General features: G+C 41.6%; 1 protein-coding gene and 2 long non-coding RNA genes across 5 annotated transcripts; all 3 read left to right on the forward strand.

The window, feature by feature from the left end:
* The first annotated feature begins 6277 nt into the window (after positions 1–6277).
* Positions 6278–8884, forward strand: LOC144988716 (uncharacterized). Of its 2 annotated transcripts, none has more exons than XR_013652693.1 (4): positions 6278–7495; positions 7571–7674; positions 7850–8027; positions 8329–8884. It is a non-coding gene; the product is annotated as an uncharacterized LOC144988716 (long non-coding RNA). The 2 variants fall into 2 exon arrangements; XR_013652692.1 differs by having other exon boundaries at positions 7354–7495; positions 7850–7935; positions 8329–8466.
* A 379-nt stretch (positions 8885–9263) lies between these two features.
* On the forward strand, positions 9264–10413 carry LOC144988717 (uncharacterized). The gene is made up of 2 exons (XR_013652694.1): positions 9264–10062; positions 10144–10413. It is a non-coding gene; the product is annotated as an uncharacterized LOC144988717 (long non-coding RNA).
* Positions 10414–11384: 971 nt separating this feature from the next.
* LOC144988715 (uncharacterized) lies at positions 11385–21465 on the forward strand. Of its 2 annotated transcripts, XM_078939564.1 has the most exons (13): positions 11385–11656; positions 14107–14206; positions 14342–14445; positions 14515–14790; positions 14902–14995; positions 15075–15142; positions 15249–15467; positions 15656–15721; positions 15798–15920; positions 16010–16075; positions 16179–16259; positions 16355–16420; positions 16736–21465. In XM_078939564.1, the coding sequence occupies exons 2-13, from the start codon at positions 14107–14109 to the stop codon at positions 18083–18085; spliced, it is 2613 nt and encodes an 870-aa protein (XP_078795690.1). In that variant the 5' UTR covers positions 11385–11656; the 3' UTR covers positions 18086–21465. The 2 variants fall into 2 exon arrangements, with proteins under 2 accessions (XP_078795690.1, XP_078795691.1); XM_078939565.1 differs by lacking the exon at positions 15656–15721.
* Positions 21466–23424: the final 1959 nt, after the last annotated feature.

Here is a 23424-nt window from a genome sequence, read left to right on the forward strand (position 1 = left end):
TCAATCAAGATCCATGAGAGATAACCTGGTGGTCATGGGAATACCAGAAACGCCAGAAGAAAACGCAGAGGAAAAAACTAAAAACTTAATTCAAACCCAGCTAAGGCTTCCAGAGGAAAAAGTTAAATCCATAAACTTTCACCGTGTGCATCGCATGGGAGCAGCGAGACCTGGGAATCGCAGGCCCAGACCCATCGTGGCCAAGTTTGTGCTGCACAAAGAGAAGGAAGAGGTGAGGCGCCGTGGCAGGGAGCTCCGGGGGACAGACTTCAAGATGGATGATCAGTTCCCCAAAGAAATCGTGGAGCGTCGTAGGATCCTGTTTCCCATCAGAAAGAACTTTCTGAGTGAAGGGGCCCGCGCTGTCATCTCTGTGTACCGACTCGATGTGAACAGACAGCTCCACTGTGACCCAAACGTCACTCCTTTGTTCTACTTTATCAGACATGTATCCACACTCTTTACACTCTCTGCACAGGTGTCAGTTTATGCTTATATGTGACACACTGGGCATAACTCACGGTGCATAAAGGTTCTCCACTTTAGGTAATATCACCACCAGTCTCCTCAGCAGCTTCAAACCTGTTTCTGATAGGTTTGTTCTGTTTCTACCCTTCCTGTTTTCTTAATTATCCCCCCCTCTGCACTCCTTTCTCTTTTTTATTTTTTCACACACTATTCCCTTCCGCTCACCTAAGCTGCCACATAACTCAGCCATTCTACAATAGTACTGATCTGCACAACACACTCAGACACTCAACATGTCCAGCATTACATCACATGCAATGTACATTACACATAAAGCCCCATAGCAACATTAAGCACACCATTATGTGTACATATATACTCATTTTTGCCTCCATCAATAACATACAGTTTCTAACATTCACCTCAACAGCAGCATGTCCACCCTAAGGTTAGTTACTTTGAATGTGCATGGAGCTGGAACCAGAGAGAAGAGACTGAAAATATTGACCAAATTAAAAGATTTCAAAACTGATTTTGCGTTTTTTCAAGAAACTCATATGTCTAGTTCATCAGTGAACATTATCGCAACAGCAGATTTTCCAAATGTATATTCAGCTTGTTATAATTCTAGACAGAGAGGAGTAGCAATTCTGGTAAATAAGGAAGTTAAATTCACCGAAGCCAACAAAGTCATAGATCCAGAAGGAAGATTTATAATAGTCACTCTTTCCACTCAAAATATGCAGCTATGTCTGGCTAATGTGTACGCCCAATGAGTTATATCACTAGAGGAGACACGCCCGCTTTAGAAGCCTGGCCGACGGTGGCGGAGCGCGACGCCATCTTGGTGAGGTCGACGACGCCCACATGACAATGATTTCTATTGATTTTAGTGGTGTCTAAGTAGCTTTTATAAACTGTATATATTTTTAGATTTAAATATATTTATACATATATATAAATATATTATATTTTATGTATATAATATATATATAGATACATCATTTGTTGTTGTTAAAGAAGAGAAACAGTCAGCCTTAAAAGCTCAAACTTGAATGAAAATGCAATTTTTGCAGGACTTCTTACAAATAAAAAAAGTATTAGAAAGAATTTTTAAAATTAATTTCAAAACATTTAGAAGTTTTAGACCTCTTTGACATGTAATTTAAATTATTTAGAAAAACCCAACAATAAGTCAATAATAATAATAATAATAATAATAATAATAATAATAATAAATCAATAGTAAGTCAATACAAACAATAAATAGTCAATAAATAATAATAAAAATAATTATATTATTATCATTAACAACAACAACAATAATAATAATAATAATAATAATAAATCAATAGTAAGTCAATACAAACAATAAATAGTCAATAAATAATAATAAAAATAATTATATTATTATTATTAACAATAATAATAATAATATTAATAATAATAATAATAATAATAATAATAATAATAATAATAATAATAATAATAATAATAATAATAATAATAATAATAATAATAATAATAATTAAAGCCGCAAGCGGCGTTGTATGGCCCGCAGACGCAACCCGCCTCCACGCCCAACTCTACGCACCACCGCTGACCTCACCGCCCTCACAGCCCGCAAATTAAAAGCTAGTCAAGGCTGGATTTGCTAATTATGCTAACAATGCTAACTATGCTAATGTGGCTAAAAGTGCTAGCATTGCGATCAGCATCATCAACTGACTCAGAAAAACACATTATCTAAAATGCTAATTATGCTAACTATGCTAGCTACGCTAATGTGGCTAAAAGTGCTAGCATAGCGATCAGCATCATCAACTGACTCAGAAAAACACATTACCTAAAATGCTAATTATGCTAACTATGCTAGCTATGCTAATGTGGCTAAAAGTGCTAGCATAGCGATCAGCATCATCAACTGACTCAGAAAAACACATTACCTAAAATGCTAATTATGCTAACTATGCTAGCTATGCTAATGTGGCTAAAAGTGCTAGCATAGCGATCAGCATCATCAACTGACTCAGAAAAACACATTACCTAAAATGCTAATTATGCTAACTATGCTAGCTATGCTAATGTGGCTAAAATTGCTAGCATAGCGATAAGCATCATTTACTGACTCAGAAAAACATATTCCTCCATTGGTGAAAGCTATATGTCATAAGTTGATAAAAAAACGACTTTTTCCAAAATGGTGGCTTTTCTGTTTATTTTATCTCCATAGCAACCATTTTATGTTTTGGTCCACTTCAGAAGACGAACAGATTGACGTCAATTTCGGATAAATCGGTAAAAGTAAACTTTTTGTCGTCCTTAGCAACAGTGGTTTTATGCTAACCACGCCCACATTCCTTATATGTCCATGTCCAGTCTTTTTCAATGTATTCTGTTTCAGGCATGAATGCATGCATTCAATTTTCACTGTATTGTATTGAAATGCATGGGAGTTATAACAGTGCGCCACTTTGCTAGCTTGCCACGCACACGCCGCTCAAAATCTACAACTTCTACTTCCAACATTTTTTCCACAGTAGCTTGCCATTGATGCCCAAAAAGTTTCGAGACAATCGATGAAAATTCCAACGACAAGTTTACGTTTGAATCTGGTGGTAAAGGTGTTTTTTATAGAAAATTCAAGATGGCCGCCTTTTCCCGAGGTCAAAGGTCGACGAAACTCCAAAGGTGATTGTAGACTTACGCTAGGGACATGCGAGTCAAATTTCGTGAAAATCGCTCGAAAAAAAGTTCATTTTTCCATATTGTGTAAAAACGCGAAAAACGCAAAATGGCAGATTTTGGCAAAAAATGGCCGCCAAACCGTAGGTCAAGTCGCCATCACGTAATGATTTCAAAACTTTCTTTGGATATACCCGACAAAGTTATCTGAGTTTCGTTAGCCGATTCTTAAAAATAAAATCCAAAAAAATTTTTTTTTGCCGAGTCAGCACTTTTTTTTGCGACGGTTTTTTGTTTACCACGGCCACATTCCTTTATGGATTTTGTCGTATGTGACATCGTTTTGTTCAGTGTGGGACAGGGTATCGCATATTTCAGTTTCAGGCTATTCCGACAAAATATGTGCGAGCTAGCTAAAATGGCGATGGTTGCGAATTCTTCACGGGCACGCGTTTCAAATTCTACAACTTCTAATTCCAACATTTTGTCCACAGTAGCTTGCCATTGATGCCCGAGAAGTTTCAAAAAGATCGATAAAAATCCCTAGGACGAGTTTTCGTTTGTATCCGTCAATAAAGGTGCTTTTTTATGAAAATTCAAGATGGCCGCCCCTTGCCAAGGTCAAAGGTCAACAAAACTTCTTTGGTAGTTGTAGAATCGTGTTTGTGGCATGTGTATGAAATTTCGTGAAAATCGCTTGAACAAAAGTGTAGTTTTCCCATATTGTCAAAAAACACGAAAATCGCCATTTCTCTGAGTTCGCCACAAAATGGCCGCCAAGCCGTAGGTTGTGTGGCCATCCCATAATGATTTTATAACTTCTTTGGGATATCTCCAACACGTGTTTTTTGGTTTCGTTGTTCTAATTTGAAATATTTTTTTTTGGCCCCATAAGCGATTTTCGGCCCATTCATTTTTTTTACGGGAACGCTCGCCGTGATGTCATCAACTTCGGGGGGGTGACGTTTTCTTTGCCGAAAATTCATTTCACATTTATCCTAGGTGTGTGCCAATTTTGGTGAGTTTTCGGGTATGTGGCGGGGGTCAAATTTTCGCTCAAACTGTCCGTTAGAAACCAGAAGAATAATAATAATAATTAAAGCCGCAAGCGGCGTTGTATGGCCCGCAGGCGCTACGCGCCCCTTCCCTCACCGCCCACCTCTACCCACCAACCGCTCTCACCCCCGCCTATAGGCCTCACCCATCCTCGCTTCCCACGTCTACGCACCACCCGCACTCGCTCCCCGCCTCTACGCCCCACCCGTCCTTGCTGCCCTGGTGTAGGTACCACCGGTGCTCACACCACCCACCATTAACCAGACCCAATTTGCTAAGCAGCTACTTCATACTCCTGACCCCCCCTTCTCTTCCTGTAAGGCTGATCATAGATGCATGTGATGTGAGTGATGACCAGGATGTAGCCTTAGCCCAGTGCTTCTCAAATAGTGGGGCGGGGCGATGTCAAGGGGGGCGCACAGTAGCAGCGGTCTTAGGCACAGGTGCGCAAATTTAACGGGGGTTGGCGGTGACAACGGCTCAGTGCTTGGAAAAAAATCCGCCTCACTTTTGTTTTCTTATTATCTCTATTATCTCTTATATGACAGAGTTTGTAACAGCCTGAAACCTGTGAACTGCCGTCCCAGCAGCTGCGCGTTCCTCTCTCCTGTCACATGCGGCTGGCATGTCTAAGAGCATGAAAGGAGAGGGGTGGTGGGCTCCGGCTGATGTTTGGAACGCGCACGTGGAGAGTTGCCCAGATTAGGATCATCTTTTGCCTTTAGATTCCTCAGCTCATTCTAATAATGTCATTCTTTATGAACTATTGAAGACATTTTGATGACGTGTCTTTATTTTTCATACATGTATTCTTTGTCTGCCTGTGGTTTAGTTGGTGTCAGTATTTGACATAAAGACAGCAGGTAATGCATGAAAACAGCTGCACTTTATGAGATCAAAAATAAACAATCCATCGTTTAGAAAAAAAGTCAGCACAATGTTTTTGACCTATTTCTTCAGACTAAAAACATTAAATATATTGGTGCTGCTGTGTTAATGTTTTAAATCAATTTACATTAAATTGTATTTATTGATTATATTATTTTTCTCAGCATCAAATGGTTCATTATGTCAAAATGTTTCTAGTTAAGTAAGGACTGACAGACTTTTTATTTTAAGGTTTTATTCTGTTTTAGACTAGAACAGGGTTTCTGTGTGGCAAAATAAATTTAATATTTGTTGGAAGTGGATTTATATTTCTTTTTTCCTATTTTATTGTTAAAAGATACAATTTCATGAATACTTACTCAATTTTTAGATACTAAACTAATGTATTGTCTCCGTGACGAGTGTGTGTGTGTGTGTGTGGGGGGGGGGGGGGTAGGGGGGGCCTGAAATATTTTCTTTTCCTAGGGGGGGCCTTGCAAAAAATAATTGAGAAGTTCTGCCTTAGCCCAACAGTAGCCAGACTCTTGCAGCTCTGTGTCCCCAAAAAGGATCAAACTGGTGAAGAAAAATGGATGGCTGGATAGAAACCTGACTTTCTAGGTTAAACATCCTCAGCAGGTCACATTTTTCTTGTGTTGTTGCCTCTTTTGACTGTAAACGTGGTAACTCCTTAGTATGAAAGTATGAAGACTTTGTTTGAATTTATGAACCCATTTTTCATTATGTGTTACTGTCCAACAGGGAAAGTTTTCACATATTTGACAAGAATGTGTCTTTGAGTCAAAGCTTTTAAAATGAAGGGCCAGAACTTGAGTGAAGAGATGAATGCATGAATCTTCCATTCAGATAACAGTTCATTTGACTATGGCTCGTAGAATCAATGTTATTTTAGGTATAATGCTAATATGTGAAAACAGACATGAAAAACACCTGTTAATTTCTCCAGTGTTAAGAGACTTTTATTTCTGAAACAGTTATTGACAAGATTTTTACTTTCATGACTGACACAATCTGAAACTACTATGAACAAAAAAGCCTTGTAAACACAAACGTCAGTGTGAATGTAAGTGATTGTGATTGTGAATGTGTAATTTGAGGATGTGCACACATCTGCCTTGCTGGTCCTTAGAGGAGCATGAAGAGTCCATCAGCGTCTTCATCACTGCAGCTTCTTTTTTTTTCTGTGAGAAGTGCTTGACACAGCAAAATACACATCACATGGAATAAAAAAATAAACGCAAAAAACAACGTTAAAGACTGGAGTCGAACTCAGAACCTCATGATGTTCGTAACACTATTTATCCCGCTGAGCTATTATTTTCTCACACACTCTATGCCGAAACACTCTGTTTTATCAAGGTGAACCTCACGCCGAAACGCCGTGTCAAACTGCGTTCGGACCACAATGCAATGCGTGTGAACCACAATTCATTGCGTTTGAATTATTCGAAGATAGCTGCCGGTTGGGCAAGGAAAACAACCGAAACATATAAGTATATTAAAAAGTATCTAGTATCTGTTGTAAAATATATGTGTAAATGCATAAGATGATGTGTTTAATATGTTATATTCCTCAATCGACAACCTAGATTGTTTTGAAGCTCATCAAGTTCGGTAATGCTAAAGCTAACGCTAACGCGAATTAGCCCCGAAGGCTAAAAACAAACGCTAGTTATTACATCAAAAAGCAGTGACTTCTAAACGTAGTCATAAGTTATTAAAACATTTTTTAATGTGTTTATATATGAAGGGACAGACGAGGAAGAGGAAAATCTAATCCATCTATGGATGGAGAAAGATAGCTTATTTGTTTTCAGGCAAGCTCGTGCCGGATGGAGGGAAGAGAGACACTCGATCATGATTAGATTTGTCTTCATTTATTAATAAACGGTTAATCGTTGTCATAGTGGGGTAAAGTTTTTTGTTGAAAGAGCCAGAGGAAAGGACAAAGAGCAACACGATAGTCTGTTCAGCTTACTTGAGTTGAAAACATTGTTCAAAAATGTTATGTTGCCGTTGTTTTTCCTATTTGTTTAATAAATGCATGAACAAAAAATTGAATAATTTACATGTATTATTTAAATCTGAGCTATTTTTAACAATCCCAAAAGGATTTTCATACAAATATCAAATGTACATATTTACAATTTCGTTTTATATGTTAACATATATTTGTATACATGTTAACAATCATCGTGGTCCTCCAGAGTCATGTCGGACACAGTTGGAGTTGAAAGGAAAGCAGAGATTTGTCCTCGCAGATGGACGCCACTTTGCTCGTCCTGCTGGTTCCTGGTGTTGCCCTTTGTGGCTCAACATCTGCGGCTCCCAGCAGTCCCCTTCACAGATGCACAGATTGTGCAGGATGGTGCTGCAGGCAATGATTTTCATTGCAAAGGTTGGTTTTACTTCCAACGCCCCCAGAAATATTGCTCTCCTCCTTATCATGCCAAATGCTCTCTCTCCACCACAGAGCGTGCCCTGGTTGTAACGGGCCTCAATGGCATTCCTCATGTCAGCAGCATGATGGGATGTGCAATGCAGTGATACCCACCATCACCCAAAAGATTCCTTCAGGTGGGTATGTTTTATTTACATAAATTGGGCTTTTACGTAGAACCTGTGAATCATGGATTGATCCTGGATTTCCAACAAAAATATCTATAAATGTGGCACTAGAGTCACATACAGCCTGCATTTGAATGAAATAAAAAAGTTTCCTGTTAAAATAACAAACTGCATTTTCTTTTAGGGCCTTTATTCATATGTGGAAGCCATCGATGCTCCCTGTGACCTTTTGAAAGGTGGAAGACCCAGCGAGCTGCTAAAAAACCAGAGGTGACTAATGGCAGTTTAGCTGAACATTTCCTCATATTTACCTGACCTGAAATCTCTGGATGTGTCTGCTGAGCTCCTCATCAAACACACAAGTGAGTCTGAGCTGACTGTTCAGAAGATTCAGACTGAAGAAATCTCCTTTATAAAGTTGATAGATGTCACATTTGTTCCTAGGTTTAATTTTCTGATATAAAGCTAAGACTGATTGAACACATGATATAAAAAATAAGATTTTTCCTGAATAAAAAAAATCCAACTTTACTTTCATTAGTTTTTATTGTTAAGTGGCTTCTTAAAAGGATCTAGATGTAAAAGGAGCAAGGTTCAAAGTACTTTTAGAGCTTGTTAAAAAATACCCAATGTCATTCTAACATTCTAACATACTCTAATCAGAGTCAGAGGACAGAGTCTGGTGTGGATGAACTGGACTGGCCTGCACAGAGTCCTGATGTCATCTGCCCTCAGCTGCTTCCCTGCTCTTCAGTGGCCTGGAGTGAGAAACCTGATCTGGTTTATTGCTGCATGAAGGTCTCTGTGGATGTTTTCTTTTCTAAAGTTCTGTCCTTGTTCTGAGCAGAACAAAGGAGCAGGATCTTCCTGAAATAATTTTAATAATTTTTATTTACAAGTATTTACAAATACATTTATATTAACAGATATATTTAAAGATTTACATATTTATTCTCTCATAAGTGAAATAGAAATAATTTATTTTGATCCACAATTATAATTTGCTATGTTCACTCTGAGTGTAGTACAATTTTTTTGTCCACTAGATGATGCCAAGAGTGGTGCACAAAATAGTTGGTACCCCTCAGTTAAAGAAAGAAAGTCCCCAATGCTCACTGAAATTACTTGAAACGTTCAAAAGTAACAATAAATAAAACATTTTTGAAAGTTAAATAATCACAATCAGCCATTACTTTTGAGTTGTTGATTAACAGAATTATTTAAAAAAAACTAATGAAATAGGGCTGGACAAAAATGATGGTACCTCCATAACTTATTATTTTGTTACACAACCTTTTGAGGCAATCACTGCAATGAAACGGTTTCTGTATTTGTCAATGAGCCTTCTGCACCTGTCCACAGGTATTTTGGCCCCCTCCTCATCAGCAAACTGCTCCAGTTGTCTCAGGTTTGACGGGTGTCTTCTCCAAATGGCGTGTTTCAGCTCCTTCCACTGATGTTCAATGGGATTCAGATCTGGGCTCATAGAACCCCACTTCAGAATGGTCCAAGGCTTTTCTCTGAGCCATTCTTGGGGGGTTATTGGCTCTGTGTTGTGGATCGTTGTCCTGTTGGAAGACCCATGACCTGCCACTGAGACCAAGCTTTTGACACTAGGCAGCACATTTCTACCCGGAATGCCTTGATAATATTGAGATTTCATTTTACCTTCACAACTTCAAGACACCCTGTGGCAGATGCAGCAAAGCAGCCCCAAAACAGAACTGAGCCTCCTCCATGTTTCACAGTAGGGACAGTGTTCTTTTCATTGTATGCTTCATTTTTGAGTCTACCAACATAGAGCTGATGTGCCTTACCAAAAAGCTCCAGTTTTGTCTCATCTGTCCAAAGGACATATTCCCAGAAGCTTTGTGGTTTGTCAACATGCATTTTTGCAAATTCCAGTCTGGCTTTTTGATGATTTCCTTTCAACAGTGGTGTCCTCCTTGATGCTCCCATGAAGTCCACTCTGGCTCAAATGAAATGGTGCGATCTGACACTGATGTACCTTGATCAAGGAGTTCACCTTTAATGTCTTTGGAGGTTGTTCTGGGCTCTTTGGATACAGTTCCAACTATCCGTGTCCTTAATTTGTCATCAATGTTCCTCTTCCATCGTCCAGTGAGTTTGGCTACTGTCCCGTGGGTCTTAAACTTCTGAATAATATGTGCCACTGTTGTCACAGGAACTTCAAGCTGCTTAGAGATGCGGAGCAGATGTGGTCTGTGACGTCTGCACTGGAAAATACGACACACCCTGAAGTCCTGTCTGACCAGCCTTTCTCCTTCCTGTGAGGAACACCTTCAGCCTCATTTGAAAGCAGCTGCATTGAAGAAACACAAGCTGGTGGGACCCTCCAAGAACCTGCAGGAGAACATCTGCTAAAGTCATGATGAGGTGATGAGGATGTTCTGTCGCACTGATCACAATCTGTTCTCTCTGCTCTGTGGAAGAACATAACACTGTCTCATCTCACAGCTGCTTCAACAGCAGGTGGAGGAGAGTCGGGAGGTCTTCACTGAGATGATCCGTCTCATCCAGAAGAGAAGAGGTGAAGTGAAGAACAGGATCAGATTCCAACAGCTAACTGAAGTGAGGCGGGTCAAAGGTCTTCAGAAGGAGCTGGAGCAGGACATGACTGAGCTGATGAGGAGATGCTGTGAGCGTCAACAGAGACGGGATGGCAAAGCAGTCATCTGTCACTGACACCTGTGTTCTTTGTGATATGAATAAATCAAGTCAACGTGGTATTCTGTCATTTTCTCACTGAGTGAAGATGCTTGAATGCTTCCCATAACCTACAATGATTGACATGTAACACTCACAAAAGCTCATCTAGCTTACATACTGATGTGGTGACAATTTTCACTTTTTGTAAGAATTGAAACAACTTTCTGTGTGTGAACATGTTTAAAAAATCATATTAGGCCAGAATTAAAGAAAACCATCAGTCTTTAAAGGAGAAATGGAGCAGTTCAAACCTCATTGAATGTGGACAGGTGGGTATTTCTTTTTTCTGATGAGATAAAGATGCTTTGTACTTAAAAATAGGCTTCCAAATTTCAGGGGAACAAATGTAAAAAAAAAACTTTAATGATCATTTTTAAATACAAAGGTGTTTTTTTATTTGAATTGAAAATAGTAATCAGGTTTTAAGGGGGGGGGGCATTGATACATATAGGTTTTTTGTCTCATTTAAAATGTAAATACATTTCAACTGTTGTGGTACATGCTCATAAGTCATCACTAATAAAAAAAAACTGCTCTCTGCTAACAAAGTATGATTTAAAAAAACATCTTGTCCATTCACAAAGGTGTATTTTATGTCAAATTAGTTTGTATTGCTTAGAAATGTCACAAAAGAGTCATTTATAAAAAATACATTATATATTAAACGTTTTTATTCCACCAGGGAGCCGCCATTTTGTGAAGCTGCTGTAGACAAATTTTGAAAGGAATTAAATAAATGCTGATACTATTTTATATAAAAGCATTGTCACTGTTGTAATTCACAGATTCACTCTTTTTTTTCTGTAAACAGTAAGTAATGCTGAGTCGGTTCTTAAAACGTTGTGAATAATAAAGTATTATGATTTTGTAGTTGCAAAATTCCTACAAATGGTTTTGCCCGTTTTCTATCCAATCACGTAAAAAAATTGGGGTGTGGCTGTCTGTGATTGGTCCAAGGTGGTAGAAGCTTCTAGAACGGTGGAGAATTCGTCCCTTTTCCCACGGGACTTCTGAGTGATCGGACGTGTCTGTCAGAGCTCTGTGAGAAAAGGTTTTCCTTGGTTTCTGCACCCAGAGGATCGGCTGATTTTCGCCAGAGAAGGATCTCTACTGCCTGTTACTTCGACCAAAAGAGGATTTAACTCCATCTATTTCCACGAAGAGTTTTTAATTCTCCACCTATCCCCCCCGTTTTTTCTTTTCTACTCTGTCTCTGTAGGACTCCATTTTGTTGCCCCGGCCCACTTTTTACGTCGAGAAGGTAAGCGTTTTATAAATATCTCAGACGTATTTGAGAGTAAAATGCTTGTGCTTTATATTTCTGCTGTTGTAAAACAGAGTGTTGCATTTTAGTAGTCACTTTTGCTGTGTGTCGAAGTTTAGCCGAACTTCAAAGCATTGCCGTTTTAAGCTAGCAAACTAACTAGCGTTAGCAAGCCAGAACATTGAAAGACGCAAATTTAAAAGTATTTGAGTAAAATGCTTGGTTTATTTTTCTGCTGTTGTGAAGATGAGTGTTGCATTTGTGTAATTTTATCGGTGATTTTGCCTCGTGTTGAAGTTAGCTTAACTTCAAAAGGATGACATTTTGAAGCTAGCTAGCTAGCGCGTTAGCTAGCTAATCCAGACCCAAACTTGAAAGTATTTGAGAGTAAAATGCTTGATTTATTTTTCTGCTGTTGTGAACATGAGTGTTGCATTTGTGTGATTTTTATCAGTGACCTTGCCTCGTGTTGAAGTTATCTTATCAAGTGGACGTTTTTTCTGAAGCAAGCTAGTTTGTGTTAGCTTTGTCAGTATGGAATTACCCAAAGCTAAAGTATTGAGAGCAAAATGCTCGTGTTTCATATTTTTGCTGTTGTGAGTGTTGCATTTGTGTAATTTATTAGTGGCTTAGCTTCGACTGGGCTTTAGCTTTAACTTCAGAGGACTGTCGGTGTGTTTGATGTTGCCGGAATGGTGTGTGTGTGTGTGGGGGGGGTGTCGGTCGGTGTTCACTCATCTGTTCATGCGGTTTGCTGCTTTATTGCTGTGGCATTGTCTAATTTTATTGTGTTATTGCTTGGTGATTTTATATATATTTTACTGTTATTCAATTCAGTGCTGATTGTATTGCTTTCATTCAGTTTAGAACTAAAAATGTCTTAAATTGAATTAAAAGTTGCATTTTAAAAAAAATCTAACTGCACATGAGAAAATTCAGCTATGTTCTAAATCTTTTGTCAAAGAGGTAAAACATTTATTAAATAAGTGTTCTTTTGTTAAGTCACTAAGAGTTTATTAAAACGTATGACATTTTTAAATTGGGGTATTTATTTTGTGTTTAAAATGTTCCAAGTTCACATGGATTGGTAAGATCATTACAAATAGAACCTGCTAGGATTTTTTTTTTGCTCATTTTACCTGAAATGTGACTCACATTGGGTTACATTTGCATGTAGGTAGATGCTATTATGTATTAGTTACTGTCTTCGCAGTGACTGTTACTGTTGACTCCTGGATGTTGTGATTGATTCTATTTGGTAGATTTAATTTGAATGCTGTGATTTTTAGTGTGAATTTACCTATGGATGGTTTGGGCTTGCTGGTGCAGCTGGTTTCTTCTAAATGAAAGTACTGATCACTCGTGGAGCTGCATGTTGTTTTGATGCAAGTTTGTGAGATTGTGTAACCTCAGCCAAATGATGAAGTTGAATTTAGTCAGATCTGTGGATTTATGGCTGAGGATCTCCTGAAACTGTAAAGTTTATCTGCTGACTTGATGCGAAATTAAAGGCCTGTTTGTGATCTGTGCATCCTCTGGAGGAAAATATTGGTAAAAAGTTAGATTTAGTTAGATCTATTTGTTAAAACAAAAGATTTAAAACACATTATTTCATTCTGTAGAAGTGTTTTGGAAATGATTAATAGAAGTAATGAATAAAGAACTGATGGCTCACCAAAATAGACTTCATATATGTAGCAGAAGAAGCAATTTTCAACTATTAATGTTACTTTTCAAAGGGCATCTTATTAAAAACAGGTGTGCTTTTCTCCAAAGGGAAAAAAACCTCTGGAAAAAAATGCTTTCTAGTATTTCAACTTTTTTTTTTTAAATGAAATGATAGTTCAGATAAAAATCTTAATTGTAATAAATGTAACTTGCAGCTGCACAGTCAGAAGTCAGACAGGTTTTTCTGCTGCAAACATTTTGAACATGCTGGTTGCTGCACTAAATCAGTTTTCCTGACATGAAAGAGGCCTGTTAATGCACCTGGCTGATTTTTGTTTTTATTTTTTTATTGTCGTTTTGGCCATTTCCTGCTGCTTGGCCAGATTAATCTTATTTCTGGGCTGACTGTCCATGTGAATTTTAGCATGTCCTGCTTCTGCTGCTGCTGGGGTCAGCAAAAAGTTATATTTTCTTTAAGATCTGTTTTTTAAAACAAAAAAGATATATAGCACACTATTTCATTCTGTGTTTTGGAATAGATTAATAGAAATACTGAATAAAAGATTGACTGCTCATCAACAGTGGCAACTATTTTTGCTTGCTGTAAATCTTTTTCTAAAGTTTATTCTGAAAGAAACATGCAATGCTTTTTAAATGTACTGCTGTTATTTATATTGTCAAGGAAAATTAGTTTTAATGTATATTGGACAAAATGATCTTATATTATAAAAGTACTGGTTGTGCTAAAAGTGTTTTGTGTGTTTATGATCTTTGTGTAGATGCCACGGGGCAAGGACCACCGCAGAGCCCGTGCCAGGAACTTCGCGCCCATGGACCTGGGACCGACTGGCCATCCAAGCCCGAGTGCTCCGAGTTCACGTAAGTAACTGAGATTTTTTTTTCTCTCTCCATTATTGCATCAGTTTTATTCTGCTCCCTAATCTTTTATGAATTGATGCATGTGTATGTGCTGTTGGCTAAAAAGAGAACACACCCTAACGTGTTGTTTCCCAGGCTCCGGCACTGGGTTTAGGCACCCCGTGCGAAGATGGCCAGTGTCTTCTGCCACCGGGAAGAGCCACAAGTGCCTTGTGCCGCCAGAGTCTCCCGGGGAGAAGGTAAAGTACCTGTGACTGACTGTTACCCAGTGTAAGTTATGGCTATGACAACAACTGCATGTGTTCCAGTTCGTCCTGGTGGTAGGAGACTCCCACCTTCGCGCCCTGGTGGACGGGATCGTCCGGATGCCTGGGGGTGGGGGCATGACCTTCGGGTTCATGTCCACCCCTGGCGCCAGTGCAGCCGAGCTGTACAAAGAGGTAAGGCACGCAAACATTCCACGTACCCCCGATCTTGTGTGTCTTCTCGCCCCCAGCAACAACCTGACGGCCAGCCGGACGCTCCCCGAGGCAGCTGTGGACTTCAGGCGGCTCCTGACTCTGCTCCAGTCCAAGTGGTCCAAGGTAAGTGTGTTTTAATCGTTGCACGATGAAGAGAAGCAGAGGGGGATGCAGCAGCAGCAGAAAGTGTAATTACTGAAGCTGGTTTGTGTGTTTGTGGGATTGTTTTACCAGCTCTTCGTCCTGGACTTCCCGCCTCGCCTGACTGTGGCCCCGGACCTGCAGACGTTCCTCCGCCAGGACTTCAACCGAGTGGCGGCGCAGATGGGTATAACATCATGTCCTTGTTGGTTGTCATGTAGATGATTGTCTGGGGGAACAGTTCACTAACTTTCATTCCTGTGCAGGCATTAAGTACCTGTCTGTTGCTGAGCACTTCAGCTTGGACCACTTGGCGCTGTGGGCCCGCGATGGGGTAGGTTGATGGTTCTGGTTGTTTTTGATGCAGACAGCTTTTCTCAGTACAATAAGTCTCAAATCAAATCTCGTGGGGTTTTCTTGTATTTTTTTGTGTCTCTCAGGTCCACCTGAGTGACGATGGAGGGATGGTCCTTCTGGCTTCCCTGCTGTGGAACTACTCTGCGCTGCAGCTGGTGGAGCCAGAGGTCCAGGCGCCTCCTCCTGCGTCGCCCCGGCCTGCCGTGCGGCGAGTCACTCCTAAGGTGGTTGTGAGGGAGCACCCTGTGTCCCCTCCTCCAACCAACCCTTTTGAGTGGGCTTGCAAGGTAGGGAAGGCAAAGGTAAGCGTCAGCTCATTTCATACAAATGAAATGATTTTTCCTGTTTTAAACTTGTCCATGTGTTCAAGGTGAATCCAGCTTCCTGAAAGCCAGACCAGAAGTGGCGTGTGCAGAGCAGGTCTGTGGTCCATGGAAGAGGCTAGTTCAAGTGTCTAAATAGTTTTCTCTTTCTTTCTCACTCTCTACAGAAAGCCAGTCCTTCGGGTGCAGACCGCTCTCCTCTGGCATCCTGGCACGGGCGGGGATTGGAGCAGGTGAGTTGCAGGAAATATAAAACTGCAGTGTGTGTGTTGTGTCCACATGATAACATTTGTGTTTTCTATTCCACAGGCTGCTCCTCTCCCGGTGTCGCCCGTGCGCTTCAGCCCTGCTATTCTGGATCTGATGGACAAATTTTACCCGTCAGATCTGGACTGTGCTGGAGCTGCTGCGCCTGTTCCCGCTGGGAACAAGGTAAGTGTTTTGTCTTGATGCTTAGAGTTCAGAATAGCTTTATAACTGCTCCTAAATACTTTTTTCTGGTGTTTGTCATCATTCCTCAGACGTCTCGTGCTAGACGTCGCCGGAGGGCTGTGGCTGCATCCCAGAGGGCTGCCCCCAGGCCCCAGGTAAGAAGACACATTTCAGTGTTGTGTTGAAGAGGTCAAAACATATTTTTACACCGAGATATTTAATGGTGAGTATTTTTGTGTTCTTTTGTTTTTCACTAAGGCGGAGGTCCCCGAGCACGTGGAGGTGAAACCCCGGCCTTCACCTGCCAGGCGTGCCAGGAAGGAGAGGGTGCCTGCCCAGGTATAATGACTTTGTGTTTTCATTTAGTCAGAATGCTGCAGCACCTAGTTCATGGTAAAAGTGTGACATTAAATACATTTCATGTTTGTATGCAGGACCGTGTGGGGGTGACACCTAGGTCTCCTACCAAGGACGTGACGGTGGAGCGGCCTGTGGACCAGGTGAGAGAAGAAAAGAACAAAGCTCAATATTGTCTTTAGGAGTGATGTTTTTATTTATCTAGTCATTTTAAGTTTGACATGTTTGTTTGTGTTCCTACTTAAGCTTTTGTTGTGTGCTCCTTTAGTAGCAGACATGATTCTTGGGCAAGTATGATCAAAATGCTTCCTAAGCCTTAAGTTCTTCATCAGTGCATTCTATTATTTGATTTGTGGTTTTTATGGTTGCTTTAATTGCATTAATTATAGAAAAGGTTAAAAGAACATGCTTGTTTTTTTCCCTTGACAGTAATTTATTTTTCTCCTCTTTTCCTAAAGGACCAGCAGCAGCGTGGATGGCCTGCTGCAGGAGGTAAGAAGAGCAGCAAAGGTAAGAGCTGTTCTCCTTCTTGCATCTGCTGTGCGGTTCAACCACGTTCAGATCCCATCATCTTGTTTGGTCCCTCTGAATGTAATAGTGAGGTGGTTCCTGCTCCTGCCAGTTGTAGTGTTGAGGCTGTGTCAGACTCTAGTTCAGTTGACATGGAGGTTGGTGTAACGTTTGGCTCCTCGGATGATGAGCTGCTAACCTCTGAGGTCCAGGAGCCTGGTCCTGTTCCTGCTGCTGGTACGTTCAAGTTCCCCAGCATCAGAGGATCGTTTCACCAGGGCAGTGAGCTGTTTGGGAGCAACAGTGGGCGGCAGTGCATGGCCATCTCTTTGGTGGCTGCTGCCAAGCACACTGTTAAAAGTGTGTTTCTGTGGGACAGTTGTGAGTTGGATTCTGTGCTGCTTGCTGGAGATCAGGTTTACTCGGACCTGCAGAGACAGAACAAAATCACTGACTCTGCAGGTTTTCTGAGAGTGACTGATCTTCCAGATCAAGTAGTGGTAGATGGGGTTGAACTGTCCTGTGTTTTTGGGGAAGTTGTTAGTGGGGATGCTAAAATCAATTCGGGTGAGTTTGTTGATGTGGGTGTGTTGGTTCCCCTGAAGGAGGGGTTGGCTAGGATGACGGCACAGTACAACACGTGTCTGCTGACACTGTGTGAGAACACGTGTGCCGTCATTGCTGAGAATGGACGCTGGGCTATTGTAGACTCCCATTCTCGCAGTCCTGAAGGGATGAGGGTCCCTGATGGATCCAGCGTAGTTCTGTTTTTTGACTCTGTGGATGAAGTTCACGACTACCTGCAGAAGTCAGTCGAGGGCATTGTCCTCACAGAGTTTGAAATGGTTGGTGTTGTTGTTTTTTCTGCTTCCAATACATTTGGCCCTTTCTTCGGAAGTCCTGCAGAAAGTAACTCCCTAAACCTCTGCAAAGAGAGCCTCTTCCATGACACTTCATTAGATGTCAATGTAGAACCCCAAAAGACAGCAACAAAACGTAAAATGGATTCAAAAATTGATAATGCAGGCCTTTCAAGTGAAAACCTAAAGAAAGTGAAATTAGATGATGTTGCTGTGGAGGATCAGGATGTAATTTTTAGTGAGCCTGAGCAGGAAATTTTCTATTTTAACCCTTTAAATCTGGATGTCTGCCAGGCTCTGTGCTCAATGTTAAATATTGAGTTCCAAAATTTTAATGCCCACCTGCTCCTCCCATTGGTTTGTTGGGGCCCCCCTGCACCAACGAAAAAATTATTGGAGATGGAAATTGTTACTTTAGGGCCATCTCTCAGGCTGTGAGCGGAACCCAAAACAGCCACAGAAAAATTCGGTTAGCTGTTGTTAAACAATTGGAAACAAATCCCGATCTATATAGCTGGGTAATTGGGCGCGAGTACTCCTCTGTGGCTGAGTACATAACTAAATCTAGAATGCGTTTCGTAAGTGTTTGGGCAACCGACGTAGAAATTCAAGCTACAGCTGATTTATTAGGGGTAAATGTTTTTGTCTTGTTTGCTGGCAGGTGGCTTCGGCACCAGAGTAGCGGTCAGCAATTCTGTGAAAGTGCAATTTATATAGAAAATTGTGGTGGTACTCATTTTGAGACTGTTGTGTGCGTAACAGATCCACAACAGGACCGCTGTGCTGGCTGCTGTGCCTCTGCCAACAAACGAACAAAAACATATTACATGCGTTCACATGAAAAGGATAACATTTGTTCTACAGATATAAGAACTACTTCCGTAATTGACGAGAGCAAATGTATTAAATTTACTTCTAAATATTTGTTATGCCAAAAAAGACAACAAACGGCAAAAAAGCTTAAAGGAAAAATCTACACAGAAAACGAGAGGGAACGGTTAAAGCATGTCATCCGAGAGAAATATTTTAAAAATAAAAGTTACAGACAAAAAGTTATGGTAACAAATAGGAGACATCACAAACTTAGATATATGGAAAATGAAGATTTTAGAGAAATGGTAAAGTCAAAAGCAAAAATGCAATATGCAGATGAAATGGATAAGATTAAAAGTAAAAGAAAAGCCAAATATATCCAAGATTCAGCACACCGGAGCACACTCATCACACTTAGCAAAGAAAGATACAGGAAAGATGCCAAACACCGGAACACACTTATTGCGCTTGGCAAGGAAAAATACAGGAAAGATGCCAAATACCGGAACACACTTATTGCGCTCAGCAAGGAAAAATACAGGAAAGATGCCAAACACCGGAACACACTTATTAAACTTAGCATGGAAAAATACAGGAATGATAAGTCCCACAAACTTGAGCTAAAAGCTTTGAACAAAAAGAGATATCGTGAAAATCCTGCGTACAGAAAGAGTGTCATAAGCAAGGTTAAAGTGAAGAGGCAGTTGTCAAAAAAGAGAGCAGAGCATTTTCAGGAAGTCATGCAGGACTTCCTAAAAAAGGTGGAAAAGGGTCCAGAGTTTGTTTGCTGTGTGTGCAACAGACTTCTGTTTCATCACCAGGTTTTGCTGTGCATCAGGGAGACGTACAGCAAATCTGCGAAGATGGCAGAGATTGCAGATGTGTGCATTAGCGAGGACTACCTGCACCGCTGCAACATGGACTGTGAGAGCCCGTGTTTGTTTATAGGGACGGCGAGGAGCGCTCTGTGGATTTGCCACTGCTGCGACTCAAAGTTAAAGAGAGGTCAGACCCCGCCTGAGTGGGTCGGTAATAATCTGGAGGTGTGTCCTGTCCCACCTGAGTTGGCTTGTTTGAATAGTTTAGAGCAGCATCTGATTGCACTGCATATACCTTTCATGAAGATGCTTGCTCTTCCTAAAGGTGGGCAGAATGGTGTTCACGGCCCAATCACGTGTGTTCCTGCCAACTTGGTGCAAACGACCAATGTGCTGCCTCGGTCTGACATGGAAGGGTCTCTGTTGCGCGTCAAATTAAAGCGTAAACTGACTTACAAAGGTCATTATGAGTATCAGTTTGTGGATACCATGCACATTAGGCGAGCCTTGCAATATTTAAAACGCAACAATAAGTATTACAAAGATATAGACTTTAACGAAGCTTGGCTCAATGACTTTTGTAAAGAAGATTTGGAAGAAGAAAATCGCAACGAACCAGAAAATCGGACGGACAAAGATGAAAAAGAGGATGAGGCCGATGATGGAGAAGATGAGCTTCTCCATGACAGACAGAATCACTGCATGTTCCAAGATTCTGCTCTGTTCCCAGTGGACATCGGCCAAGAAGTCCTGGACCAGTATTTTGAGGATATTTTGAATTTGGCCCCGGCGGAAGGAAATAATCCGGTCCGATTATTGACAAATCGAGAAAATGAAGCTAAATGTTTTCCTGTCATCTTTCCCGATGGTAAAAACGTTTACCACGAAAACAGAAGGTTCAAATTAACTCTCTCGCGTTACTTTAACAACAGGATCCTCCATGCTGACGGTAGGTTTGCACAGAACGTCGAGTACATCTTTTTTGCACAGTACATGTCGGAGGTGGAGAAGGTTGTTTCTAGTGTATCTGTGGCTCTCAGAAAAGAAAAATCAGGAAGTGCATCTGAAGGTGTAAGTGCCGATGCACGTTCTGAGAAAACCCTGAAGAAGCTGCTGGAAGCAGATCAGGGCTTTTGTTTTCTCCGGCCTATTCGAGGCACTCCGGCATTCTGGCAGGCAACACAGAAGGACCTGTTGGCCTGTGTTCGTCAGCTGGGTATTCCAACGTGGTTCTGTTCGTTCTCTGCAGCCGACATGCGTTGGAAAAATCTCCTCGACACTGTCTTAAGACAGGAGGGGAGAACCCAGACAGCTGACCAGTTGGATTGGGCTGAAAGATGTGAACTGTTGCGCAGGAACAGTGTCACCGCGGCACGCATGTTTGACTTCCGCTGGCACTGTTTCCTGAGGGTGGTCCTGATGTCTCCGGCTAATCCTATAGGGAAAATTGTGGATTTCTTTTATAGGATTGAGTTCCAGCAGCGTGGGTCCCCTCACGTGCACGTTTTGTTTTGGATTGAGGGGGCTCCACGGATAGGGAAAGAGTCGGAAGAGGAGGTCGCAGCGTTTATTGATAGATACGTCACCTGCGAGATTCCTCAGGATGACGAAGTCTTGAGGGAAATTGTTTTGGCTGTCCAGCAGCACTCAAGGACCCACACCAAGTCATGTAAGAAGGGGGGGACCAAATGTCGCTTCAACTTTCCAAAAACAGCATCCGGCCGCACATTTGTAATTGAAGATGAAAAGATTGTGAAATGCCCCAAATGTACCGACCCGAACGTCAAAGCCGGCGAAGTATCCAAATTCGAATGCATCTGCTGGAAGATTGACATGAAGAAGCAGATTGCTGCGGAGGCATTTGACTTTTTGACCGAAATTAATCGCGTTGTTAATGACGACAAATCAGAATTCGAAACCCTGGAGCAGATCTTTGAGTATTTCCAAATTGACCAGGAAATATACGAGAAACTGTTCAGGGCCTGCCATCGGAGAAGCCAGGTCGTCCTAAAAAGAAACAAAAATGAAATCTGGATCAACCCCTACAACAAGTCCCTGTTAAAATGTTGGAATGCCAACATGGACATTCAGTACATCGTTGATGCGTTCGCTTGCGTCGTGTACATCATCTCGTACATTTCAAAAGAAGAGCGTGAAATTGGCCTGTTGTTGCGAAACACCCAAAAAGAAGCGGAAAAGGGAAACACCAGTGCAAAAGAGACACTGAAGAAATTAGGCACCGTATATTTACATAATCGGCATGTGTCGGCTCAAGAAGCAGTGTATAGATTGGCTAATATGCACCTAAAAGAATGCTCCAGAAAAGTTGTGTTCATTCCAACCGGGGACAACATCATTAGGATGAGCAAACCGCTTGCTGTTCTGCAGCAGCAAGATGAGTCCGGGTCCCAGTGGATGCTAAACATCGTGGACCGGTACAAAAATAGGCCACACGATCAGGAATTTGACGACCTGTGCATTGCTACTTTCGCGTCCGAATATCGGCTATTGTCAAAAAACGAAAGCTCCAAAAATGCGATAGAGCTCCAAAATAATTGTGGTCTGGTCGTAAAACGCACACGCACCAAACCTGCAGTCGTCCGTTATGCGCGCTTCTCCGAGCACAAAAATCCGGAGCGGTTTCATTTGAGCATTCTCCAATTATTCCTCCCGTATCGCACGGACGACGACCTGAAACCGCAGGATTTCAAATTTTATGAAGATTTCTATAAGAACGGCACGGTGCGTCTTCGTAACGGCGAACACACGGTTGAAAGTGTTGTTGATCGGAACCGGGAGAAGTTCGAGCTTGAGGCTGATGCGTTAGAGCTGGCCCAGGCTGAGCTGACGGATGCAGAGTTTTTGGAGGCTGCATGGGACATCTTGGTCCCCGGGGCCCAGTTGGAGCAGCGGGAGAGTGAGATGGAGCAGCGAGAGCAGCTGGTAGAGAGAGGGACAGAGGGTGAACATCAGGAGGACATTCCAGATCTGGATGTCCTCCGTGGAGAAGCTGCTCGACTGGAGAAGAGTCCCGGTCTGAGTAGGGAGGAGGGGCTGTTGCTCATCAGCTCTCTGAATGAGCTGCAGCTCTCCACCTTCCTACATGTCAGAGAGTGGTGTTTAAAGAAGGTCTCAGGTCAGAACCCAGATCCTCTGCACATGTTTGTTACAGGCGGTGCAGGGACTGGAAAGAGCCACCTGATCAGAGCGATCCAGTACGAGGCTACGAGGTTGCTGTCACCTCTGTGTCTCCAGCCGGACGCCATGTCGGTTCTGCTGACCGCCCCCACAGGGATTGCTGCCTACAGTCTGAAGGCAGCAACCATTCACACTACATTTGGAATCGGTACAGAAATCCGTCTGCCGTACTCTCCTTTGGGCGAGGAGAAACTTAATTCTATGCGCGTTAAGTACCACGATTTGCAGATTTTGATCATTGATGAGATTTCCATGGTGGACCACAGACTATTGACCTACATCCACGGCAGACTGCGACAAATTAAACAAACAGGTGACTTTTCCCCATTTGGAAAAGTGTCAATTATCGCTGTTGGAGATTTCTATCAGTTGCCTCCCGTTAAAGGGAAACCACTTTATGCAGAAAAATCTGAGCTAAATTTGTGGTCCATGTGCTTCAAAGTGGTTGAACTGACAGAGATCGTCCGACAGAAAGACCAAGCATTTGCACAGATGTTAAACAGGCTTAGGACGCGTACAAAAGACACCAAATTGTTGCCCAGTGACGTGCAAATGCTGAAGCAGTGTGAAACGGGCGAGGACAGCACGGCTTTGCACATTTTCCCCACCAATGCCCAAGTGTTTCAACACAACTTGGAGCAGCTCAAAATTACATGTGAAAATTATTGTGAAATTGTTGCAGAAGACTTTATCCCGAGTAAAGAGACGGGTAAACTGCAACTGATGAGTGGGCATCACAAAAAAGTGAAGAACAGCTGTTTGGAAGAGAGGCTGTTATTGGGAGTCAATGCTCGAGTGATGCTATGCAAAAATTTAGACATCACAGATGGATTGGTAAATGGGGCATGCGGCATAGTCACCCACATTGAATCTTACACAGAGGGGGGGTTTCCAAAATATGTTTATGTGAAATTTGATGATGAGGAAATTGGAAAAATAGCTCGGAGA

The sequence above is a fragment of the Oryzias latipes genome, chromosome 21 (assembly GCF_053564925.1).
Source record: "Oryzias latipes strain Hd-rR chromosome 21, Olatipes_Hd-rR_3.1".
Classification (NCBI taxonomy): Eukaryota; Metazoa; Chordata; class Actinopteri; order Beloniformes; family Adrianichthyidae; genus Oryzias; species Oryzias latipes.